The sequence below is a fragment of the Dipteris shenzhenensis genome, chromosome 3 (assembly GCF_047967505.1).
Source record: "Dipteris shenzhenensis isolate YYH24624 ecotype China chromosome 3, Dip_SZ_1.0, whole genome shotgun sequence".
Classification (NCBI taxonomy): Eukaryota; Viridiplantae; Streptophyta; class Polypodiopsida; order Gleicheniales; family Dipteridaceae; genus Dipteris; species Dipteris shenzhenensis.
In genome coordinates this window covers 54,939,283-54,950,267 of record NC_141598.1, presented here as the reverse complement: position 1 = coordinate 54,950,267, position 10,985 = coordinate 54,939,283, and the positions used below count along the sequence as shown (strand labels likewise).

Below are 10,985 nucleotides of genomic sequence, written 5' to 3'. Positions count from 1 at the left end.
TGATGAATCTACACACCTATTTGATGCACATAAGTTTAAGAAGTTTGTGATTCCACACCCCCCACGCACCATGTGAGCCTTTGGGATATTCTATCAATCTTCCGTTTTGCGTACCCTTCATTGTTTGAATATGTTCCCCAAATGTGAAAAAATCAGAAACTCGATTAATTAGTTGCCACACGGTTCGGACGAAGGTATTAAGGCAAGCTTGGACGCCCGAATTAATGCATCTAGAGGCTTCCAGAAATCTAGATTCTTCCATGCACCAACATCCAAGTCCCTATAAAAAGGCAAGACAAGACTTCAAAATGAGGGCGTAGGAGCCCGCAGGGGGGCTGGAGGGGATATTGAGAAGTAGAGGGAGGGGAGATCGAGAAGCGCAAACCTGAAGAGGGAGATTGAGGCTTAATTAATCAATTAACCTATACTAAGGGAGGCACGTAGTGCACAGCAAAACTAATCAATGCATTGGCGTTTAGGAGAGGTAGACTAGATTTCTTGGTTGATTTCTAACAGGCCTTCCCTCCAAGGAAAAAAGACACCAACCTGGCATTGACCTAATTTTTTTGCTTAACCTAACTCGGGTGATCGATGGCAGTGATCTAATTTTTTTGCTGAGCCTAAACTCTTTGTTTTTGGATTGGAAATGTTATCGCAAAAGCTTGGCCTTTGAGCAAAGCTTGAAAAAATAAGTACATAGTTTATAGAAGGATGGCTTCAAGTGCAGGGACTGATATTTTGGAGTAATATTTACCAGGTCAGCAAAATTTCTAACAGGCCTTCCCTCCAACGAAAAAAAAACACCAACCTGAAAGGACACTCATATTTTGGAGTAATATTTACCAGGTCAGCAAAATTTCTGACAGGCCTCCCCTCCAAGGACAAAAACACCAAGCTGGCAGTGATCTAATTCTCTTGCTGAACCTAAACTCAGGAGTGATCGATGGCAGTGATCTAATTTTTTTGTTGAACCTAAAATCTTTGTTTTTGGATTGGAAATGTTATCAATAGTGCAAAAGCTTGGCCTCTGAGCAAAGCTTGAAAAAATAAGTACATGCTTTATAAAAGGATGCCTTCAAGTGCAGGGACTCACATTTTTGGAGCAATATTTACCAGGTCAGCAAAACAATTACATGGTTTATAAAAGGATGCCTTCAAGTGCAGGGACGCAAAAAAAACAAAGAGTTTAGGTTCAGATTAGATCACCCCTGAACACCTATTAATATAGAACTCAGTGGCCATTTCACACAAAAGAATACAACATACCAACCAAGACACGCTGTAAGTGGTCAGGGAAGTACAGAGTCTCAGACAAAATACAAAGGATCCGATATGATTGAAAATACTCATCTTTTAACATGCACTATATGTCAAACAAAAGATGTCTGAGATTGCCAGATTTGCCCAATGTACTCTCTTGCAAGCAAAGGAGACATTGTGAGGGCAAGCAAAAATGGTTATATACTGGCAGGGCTGTGATATTGAACCAGATATGTGATGCAGATCTTTCCTTCCACTTGGTATTTTACACTGACTTAAAAACACATTCCTACTGGAACAACCAGATAACCTAACCTGCGTTAAGCCTGTGACATGAATCCTCATCTGCTTTGTTTGTTTTGTAGTTGCACGGCTGAAGAACACCTCAACAATTACAACCTGTGTCTTCACTCACATGCCATCACCTGATTACAAGAAGATTTCTCAAAGGCACTCCGCATGTCCACTTAGTAGAAGCATGCCATAGACTTAAGACAATTGATGCCACTTAGCCCGATATCCCATCAAAAGTATCAATCACGTTCCCCCCTCAGACCTCTCCTCTCTCTCCAAGTTTCTCCCCAGACCCTTGCTTCTGCAACAGCCTGCTCACGCTCTTTACCTTCCATTGGAGCTTTCCACCCATGTTGCCTACCTCTCTGATCTGCATCATGGTGAAGACTGACTCCTTCCATCTTGGAGTGCAAGCCATCAATCGGATTGGAAGATATACCTTGCGGCAACTGGGCTTCTTGCATTGCCTCACGAGCTGGCCGTAAATTGACTTTCTTCTCCTTTTCCTCCTGCTCTGGCACTGGCGTAAGTGATGCCAAACCAGTCATGTTAGGAGGATTATAAGTCTGAGAAGCCAAAAAGTTTAGTGCCGTGACAACATCTGCAATTAGAGGTCGTGATGCAGCTTGCTCATGAAGACACATTGCTGCCACAGCTAAGGCTTGAAACAAACCCCTTACTGGAAAGTGACCTTGAAGCTTCGGATCAGCCATTTGAGAAAATTTCCTTCTATCTTTAAATAAAGGGCGTGCCTGCAAGTGATAGAGGACAAAAGGTGTGAATAAGTAACACAAAAATAATATATCTTCATAAGACTAGATATATCCAACCATGCAAATTAGAATTTTTGTAAGACCAAAAAGAACAATAAAAAGACCGGAGGAGCCGGTGGGGGGGCATGGGAGGGGGGGAGACAAGAAAAAGAGACAAAGGGAAGAAGGGGATTTACGAGAAAAATGAACAAGTGCTACAAAAAAGATTCTAATGCACATGATGGATCTACAAGATAGCATAACATCCAAAACCGAGACAACATTGTCAGAGGATTAAGGCCAAGTCTCCACTTGTAAGCCCCCAAATGAGGAGAGCATGGGGAGTGTCTCCTTTAGAGAATAAGGGGTGCAAGGGAAAGGATGAACAGGCTGCCACATGGACAGCACATAGGCTTCCATGTGGGCAGCACACAGGTGTCCTTGTTAGGGTTTCTAATGACCCACCCTTTGCAGCAGCTCTTTCATGGTACAAACAGCCATGCTGTCAGCCATTCATTAAGCCACACATGGGCCCTGGTTAGGGCAGATTTGCATATTGGAGAGGTACAAGGGGCAGCCCGAGGCACAGCCAACTGGGAATCTTGTAGGACTCCAGTCCTGCAAGGGCAGAGAATCCGAGATCTGTGCCAGCCCCATAAGTGCATCTGTGCACAGAAAAGGTGGAGGCACATGTTCCACCAGGGTGCAACAGAAGTACCAGCAGCAGCAGTGGAGTTTATTTAGCCTATATGACGAGCTCAGGATGTAGGCAGATCACCATAGAGGCAGAAACGGTGCTGGCTGACAGACCAAGAGTTTTGAGGCTCCTCCCATAGCCACTGCAGTTCTCATCAGATCCAGCAGATTAGGCTAACACTCTGGCTTCAGATAAAGCACTAGAGGGCAGCACCCCGGTGTCCACGTAGTGTGGTTTGTGAGTGCACTATTTTGTAATACATTTTCGGTCCTCTCTTGGAAATTTTATTCAGTTATTAGTTACCATATCTTGCTGTCTATTCCAGATCTGAGTGTGATTTGCATTCACGTATATGTATGCACATCGCGAGTAGGATCTAGCAATCTCAGGTGTGATCTCATGGACGATTCATTTTCCGTGGTGCATTCTAACATGGTGGACAACAGGCCACACACATGGCTTCAAAACCTATACTGTAGCATGCATGCTCTGAGACAGCCCTTATTAAAAGGCTTGCAGAAGAATGTCAACGTACTGGGTGAGCTCTGTTCACTAACCCTAGTCTTTCCCATGGCTGTGCCAACCCTTCGAACGGTCATTGTCAAAGTTGCACGAAACGTTTCCATGCAGGAAACGCAGTGGTTCTGAAACGTTTCGGAAATGCCGTTTGAATTAATGCTAGATGTGTGTGCAAGCCAAGTGTGCATGCAAGGTCACCAAGCCATTGCAGAAAGCACCTGCCATCCAATTGTTGATGGATTGAGAGGGCAATCTGCTAGAAATGCAATTACTGGAGAGCACCCCAATCAGTGGTCAAGCAATTGGATTCTAGAAGATGTCATTCGTATAGTGCAGTGACTTACCAATTGTCACCCATGCAGATCGTCTACACAATCTGGTCACTTCTGAAGCTTTGCTTTGCATCCACCAGGACACCTGTGTTACATGTGTCACCATCTTAGAGCGGGGCTTCATTGGTGCAAGAGGCTGCCATCATCTCTTGTCAATAACTGCCTTTGTTGCTTTCTGGCGCACTTGTAGATTAGGTGTTTCCAAAACGTTTCCATGTTTCGGAAACGTCAGGAAATGGGGTTTCCTAAGTTTTTTGGGCGTTTCCTGCAACTAAATGGCGTCCTTTTCCATCCAAACACAACCCAATGACAGCCCTTATTGAAAGATATGCAGAAAAGCATGTCAATGTATTTGGAGAGCTCTGCTCACTAATGCTAGACTTTCCTATGGCTGACAATTCTTCAAGTGGTCATTGTGTCCTTTCTCATACAACCACAACCCAGTGTAAACAGAGTTTTTATCACTTTAAACATGCTCACTAAAAACAATCCTTGACAGATACATAGAAACAATAGTTTGCCAACTGCATGCTGAAGGTAGAAAGAATTAATATTAACTGATGGTCACAACTTGGATGAAGTTCTCTCAGACAGACTTCCATTTCCACTCCTTCAGCAGAAACACATTTCTGTAAGAAATCTGTATTTACTTTGAAAATTGGCATGATAAACACAAAGAAACAGCAGGCAGCCTCCAAGAGAAACCACACCATAAACTGTCATCCACAAGATAAACTGTATTTTAACACTGACCAATATGATACAAATAACCTAAATGGCCACAAAGGAGAGACCTGTCTGTAAGATCAATCTTGTGAAACAAAGTTGAAAAAGTCAAGTACATACCATGTCATTTGACCACAAATGTTAAAATACTTGATTTCAGCAATTCAATACATTCGCGAACAGAATTTCCAAAATGTAGAGAAGGTAGCTTCTCCAACAGAGTGCTACACTGCAGCTAGAACGATTAACACAACCAACAGCTGCAACTGGACACAAAAGTCAAGAGAGATGTCCCTGATACTTCTGCAAGTATATGGATCAGAAGTCCGGGTTGTCAACACAGATTCAATACTAAGAAGTCTGCATACAACAGATTTAATAGAAAGAAGTCCGAGACCTGGACAAAATGCTATGCTGTCCCTAATTGCATCATCAGCATGCCTAATTGCAGTTCACACGCACAACAATATATCCCCTTTTAGCATTCATGAAGGTATGCCCAGATTAATGCCAACTTCTCTCATTTCCAAGGAAGATGGAACACGGAGTTTGACGTACCATGGAAAAAGATGAGCGTAGATGCAGCATCAAAAGAGGATAAACCGGAGAAACAAAAAAGAAAATGAGACGGGTTAGGAACGGGAGGACAAAGAAGAAAAGGGTGAACAGAGACAGACACAAAGAGAGGGCAAGAGGAGAAGAGAGAGAGAGAGAGAGAGAGAGAGAGAGAGAGAGAGGGGGGGGGGGGGGCATTAAGCAAGACTTGCAGCATTTACCAGTGAAAGGTCTTACCCAAGCAACAAGATTGTGCTCGCCTGAAGGCCTTGTTTGATCAATGGCCTTTCTACCTGTAATCAACTCCAGTAACACTACTCCAAAACTGTACACATCTGACTTCAAAGTCAGCTGACCAGTCATAGCATATTCAGGTGCACAATAGCCATATGTTCCCATCACACGAGTGGAGACATGAGTCTTGTCTCCCACTGGTCCAAGTTTAGCCAGACCAAAGTCAGACAGCTTTGGATAAAATTCCTCGCCGAGAAGAATATTAGAGGACTTCAAATCTCGATATATCACAGGGGGGTCTGCAGTGTCATGAAGATACTCTAAACCCTTTGCTGCACCAGCAGCTATCTTCATGCGTGTGGTCCAATCTAGGGGCTCTTTACCAGGTGGAAGATCTGTATACAGACACATTTGACGTCAGGGATATTATATCAGAATACAAAAAATGACCAAGCAAGAGCTCGACCTGCCTTACTGCAACGTAGTCAAAGCATACTCACCATGCAAGTGATCTTCCAAAGATCCCAAGGGCATATATTCATAGACAAGAAGTCGCTGGTCACCATCAGCACAATATCCTATGAGATTCACGAGATTTTCATGGTGAAGGAGACTTAGCATTAAAACCTCAACTAAGAACTCCCGGTTTCCTTGCAATCCATTCCTATCAAGCTGCTTTATTGCAACAACCTGCCAGAGAAACACGTGAATCTTTTAAAGCCACCAATGCACCAGCAACAACAACATGCTGTGTTCTTTCCCAAAAGAACTACTGACCTGACCATTCTCTAGCCTGCCTTTGTAAACTGGCCCAAAGCCACCTTCACCGATAAGACAGTCAGACCTGAAATTTTTGGCAGCTGCAGCAAGTTCCCGAAAAGAGAAAATCTGTGCAGGAATGTTTGGCGAAGGAATGCTCTGTACTGGTACAGGCTCCTTTGGCACAGGACAACATTCTGCAGTACCATTCAGAGGTCCATCTTTTGATTCACTTTTTTTGCTGTCAGCTGAAGGTGTTGATTTCAAGTTGTCTGCTGCCCAAAACAAGATGTTAACCACAACAGTGAATTATCCCCTTCAGATGATACACCAGAACGGAAAGACCGAATGTCTAGACAGATCTACAATCATCAAAGTGTGCAATTTTTTAACTCAGAATAGTCACCAACAAGGTTTCCTACTATCCACTCCATCATGCATTAAGCTATTTTGACATCTCTCATTGGCCAACGGTGGCTGCTGACCATTGCATAGACATTCATTTGTAAAAAAATGGATGCAAAGAGCATTTCTTAAGGCTAGTCAAAGCAGTACAGTCCAAAAAAGTCAAGGTTTTTCTCTATATCACCGGGCAATGACTAGTACAGTATTTCACAGGGTGAAACTTGCATCGCCGCTAATACAGCAGGATTGCAAATCTAGAAGAATCGACGAAGACTGTCTCAATTCTCAACCACAAAGGCTGGATAGCAACGACATAGATTCAGTGAGACGATACCTAAGACGCAAAGATAAACATACCCCGATCAATTTCTACTAGAGGGCAAAAGGCCATTATTGTCGCGGGAAAGAATGCAAGAAGATCGGCTTTCTCAATTAGAGGATGCATACGCATTTTAATAGACTTCGGGGGAGCGGCTGAAGGCAAGCTTTCCAAGCCAAGAGTAATGCGAGTATCAGACAATCCATTTGACCACCTCACCTGGCTGGATCTTAGAGTAATGAGAGGCCGAGGACTTTGACCGGCTATCCTGGCCAGTGACCGACTGTTGAGCGGCCTTCTTTTCCTTGTTTCGAGATCCATAGCAGCTAAGCCAGCAGCCCATGTCCACTTGTGGGATATTTGTTACGATACTTGTAGAATTTTATCCCCTGTTTTGCTGATACACAGATTGAAACTCCGTTGTCTCTTTTCCTGCATCCACGCAACCACGTAAGCATTGTTACGTACCTCAGACGTGGGCGTGAAGTCAAGCGTTCTACCTTCAAAACTCACCGGACTAGCCAGATATAATCAACATGATTGGCTGGAACAGCGTCAGGAAATCCACACAAAAACTGAGCGCAGAGACGCAATGGAAGGCAATGACGCCAAAATTTGGGCTAAACTGGTGGGGAAAGGACCTCCACAAGACACAGAGGAATGTCCGCAGGCTAAAGGAAGCTAAGATTCGAGCTTGAGGAAAGGGTGAAAGAAGGATCTCGAAAGGTATTTAGATGATCCACCATAAGAAAAACCAAAAATGGAAGCAACCGAGTAAGAATCTGACATCAGGGAAGATGGGAGGAGCTGTAGGCATCTGTGTGGAGAGAAGGAACTAGAAGGGCAAAGAGGGAGGAAGGGAGAAGGGAGGCGCCATAGCTATGGTGGTGAGAAGCAGGGGAGGAGGAGGCGGTTGCTTAATGTTGTTGTTGTTGTTGTTGTTGTTTGGGTGAGTGCAGGGGAGGAAGACGAGGGAAATAGCCAGGAAAGAGAGGGGGCGACCGTGTGTGTGTGTGTGTGTGTGTGTGTGTGGAGAATGTGCCCGTGTGCACCTCTCTCTGGCGAGTGGGGGTGTTGTCTCCAAGGGGGAGCTCGCTCTCTCTCTCTCTCTCTCCCTCACTCTCTGCGCACCCTCACATTTAGTTTTTACCCCCAAAAAAAAGTGTGTGTGTGTGTGTGTGACAGAGAGAGCGCATGTGTGTGTGTGTGTGTGTGTGTGTGTGTGAGAGAGAGAGAGAGAGAGACGCTCAAGACCTTATTGTTTCTAGTAGCTGCTTCATTCTGGGGCAACTACAAATGTACATTACTTTAGATCTACACAAAAAGAATGTGTGTGTTTGTGTGTGTGTGTGTGTGAGAGAGAGAGAGAGAGAGAGAAAAGAATGGAGGAGAGAGAGAGGGCGAGGGAGGGCAAGAAATGAGAGGGGGGAGAGAGCTTTATTTGTGTGTGTTTGGGGGGGGTGGGGAGAGAGAGAGAGAGAGAGAGAGAGAGAGAGAGAGAGAGCACATACACAAAAACATTCATGTGCAAAAAGTCTCCTAGTCTCACACACACATGCACACATACAATGTGTGTGTGTGTGTGTGTAGAATACCTCTTCTAAAATAAAAAAAAAAGTGTGTACATTACCAACCAAATGAAGCACAATGGAGCCTATCTTTGGGATTGTTCTTTGTAATATAATCATATATAGATTTCACTCCAAAAAAAAATTTGTGTGTACAACTTCTTCCCCCCATTAGTTTCCTCATTAGATTAAAAACTTAATTCAAATCAAATATATTGGGGTCCTAATTCTCGAGTTTGCATGCTATACCATTGATTGTAGAAAGAGACTAATATATAGCCTCTTCCAACTTCCAACATAAAATAGTAATGCCCCAAATTCTAGCCTAAGGAGTGACGACTAGAGGACATACTTTTGACTCCTAGAGTAATGATAATGAGGGACTAGCTTGAGAGACAATAATTACAAGAGCAATCAACAATAGCACCCTACAACCCAAGGTTGGAGATTGCCAAAGGAGGGGAGGAGAACTCTTTAGGGGAAGAAACGAGAATCTATTTTCCTCTCTTAAATATAAGAGAGAGAGAGAGGACGGGGCTTATGAAATGGAGCAATCAAACCCCTCACTGTCTCAAAATTGTTTCATTTGCCACCCAAAGGGGCCTACATTCTTATGGTGTCATTGCATAGGTAGAGGTTAGCCATAAGCAAAGTGACACGTGTGGGGAGGGGGACGGAGAGAGGGTGAGCGAGAGCGAGAGTGAGAATATAATGATACAGAAAGGGGGGCAAGTCTTGACCTCTATGTCATAAGGGTGAGCGGTGCCAAAGGCTTAGAGGAGTTACCGAGTTGTTTGTCGACCCATTCACATTTGCAAGCTTTAGAATTCCAAATGCAAATGATTGTGTGTGTATGGGGCATATATAGGTTTGTAATGCAAATATTGTAGAGAGAGACAAGACAAAATAATGAGGACAAGGTACTCCCTACTAACAGCAAGGGATACACACATTTTCTACCAACTTCTCAGTGGAAAGTTAAAAGGTATCTTCCCTTTCACATAGCACCAACCCCCACTGAGTCTCATGTGCTCTCCATGAGACGATCTCACAAACTGACAGAATCTTGCGTTGATCTCTCTCTCTCTCTCATGGACACAAGCGTATGCCTACACACACCCATGCCATGCAAACATGCACACACATCCAACATTGGTGTGTAAAATTTGAATGAGAGTACATGAATATTGCAATAATTATAGGTCACATAAATGAGGAAAATTTGAATGAGAGTACATGAATATTGCAATAATTATAGTTCTTGTCATAGAAAAGGTAATTTGATCATTGCCATGACTATTTGTACATAAGAGGAATTCTCCCTCTCTTAATGGAAAAAATATACCACCTAGAACCCACACACAAAATTTCACTATTAAAGGTGCCATTAGCATATACTAGGCACGTGCCACACTGCGGCAACCAAAATGAAGAGTGGTTTCAAATGCATCTAAACTCTCGAACGCTTGGCATGGATTTCAAAAAACATGAAAATACAAGGTTTTATTAATGGCTTGTGGCCCCACACCTACAAAGCAAGGCATTACAAGAAATTTAGGGCGTATGCTAGTCAAGCTTTAACTTTTGGCCAAGTCGACAAATATAAAATATTTGTTGCCAAATGGGTGTTTGTTGAACATTGTTATCTTCGAGGCATCTCAAAGGGTTGGCTTGCTTATTAGTCACAAAAATGATTTGTCTTGAGTTTATTAGATGGCCTACCATGATGTTTCTTGAGTCCAAACATTCAAAGTATTGCTATCAAAGCATCATGACAATGAACCAGAGTAGAAGATGGACATTGTGTAGAGTGATGGTGTCGAACTATTTTAAAGCATGACAACAATATTTGGGTTCTTATTTCTTATGGATTGTGTACATGATGCTTTTTTTGTGAATATGTTTTGAAAGATTGGCAATACCTTCCTTGCATGCACAAACACTATGTCTCAAACATAACAAGCATGGAAGCGATGAGCAAGGGCTTGTCTTTCACGTTAGGGAAAGTTGCCATGTAATTCCTTTCAAAGACTTAGAGTACATGCGGAAGAGATAATGGATCTGTGATTAGAGAGGCGATATAGCTCTCACATGGTAATGGATTGTCGACAAGTGAAGTGGTATGGTCAACACCGTCCTTGTGTTTCAAATATGGCATCCACGAAGGAGAACCAAGGATAGGGGATGATCAAATAAGTTGAGTCTTTTGTGTGTGTGAGCATGAATAAACGTATTTAATATGATAGGGGGTCTCTTGGTAGTCACCTTCTCTCATGTTGTCCTATAGCATTCTTTTTTAAATTGTCTTAACGTAGGCCTTCTAGGTGCTCCAACATCTATTACAGTCCAAATGGCTTGACAAGACCTTGTGTAGTAAATTGAGATGCATGAGAAATGAGTAGAGCTTTGGGGATACCAAATATTCACATGTAAACTGCGAATGATATTTTTCATATAATGGATCTAGAATTTCAATTTCATTAACACATAAATTTATATCCATGGGCACAAAATGACCCCACAAGACTGTGTGGGAGGTTGGCATGGGTGAGCCACAAGTGGGTA

At 43.0% G+C, this 10,985-nt stretch overlaps 1 protein-coding gene across 1 annotated transcript; it reads right to left on the bottom strand.

The window, feature by feature from the left end:
* Nucleotides 1-1,308: 1,308 nt before the first annotated feature.
* On the bottom strand, nt 1,309-7,881 carry LOC147904021 (putative serine/threonine-protein kinase PBL7). Its single transcript, XM_087369976.1, has 6 exons — nt 7,366-7,881; nt 7,072-7,284; nt 6,147-6,403; nt 5,870-6,059; nt 5,373-5,764; nt 1,309-2,306 (listed from the first exon to the last, which is right to left on the bottom strand). Exons 2-6 carry the CDS (start codon nt 7,193-7,195, stop codon nt 1,794-1,796), a joined length of 1,476 nt encoding a protein of 491 aa, XP_087226102.1. The 5' UTR covers nt 7,196-7,284; nt 7,366-7,881; the 3' UTR covers nt 1,309-1,793.
* Between the last annotated feature and the right edge of the window lie 3,104 nt (nt 7,882-10,985).

Coding starts and splice junctions, on each gene's coding strand:
- LOC147904021 (XM_087369976.1), bottom strand. CDS start 7,195: ATGGGCTGCTGGCTTAGCTGCTATGGATCTCGAAACAAGGAAAAGAAG. Junction 5,765..5,869: donor TTTGGAAGATCACTTGCATG/GTGAGTATGCTT, acceptor GTCTGTATACAG/ATCTTCCACCTGGTAAAGAG. Junction 2,307..5,372: donor AGCACAATCTTGTTGCTTGG/GTAAGACCTTTC, acceptor TATCACTTGCAG/GCACGCCCTTTATTTAAAGA.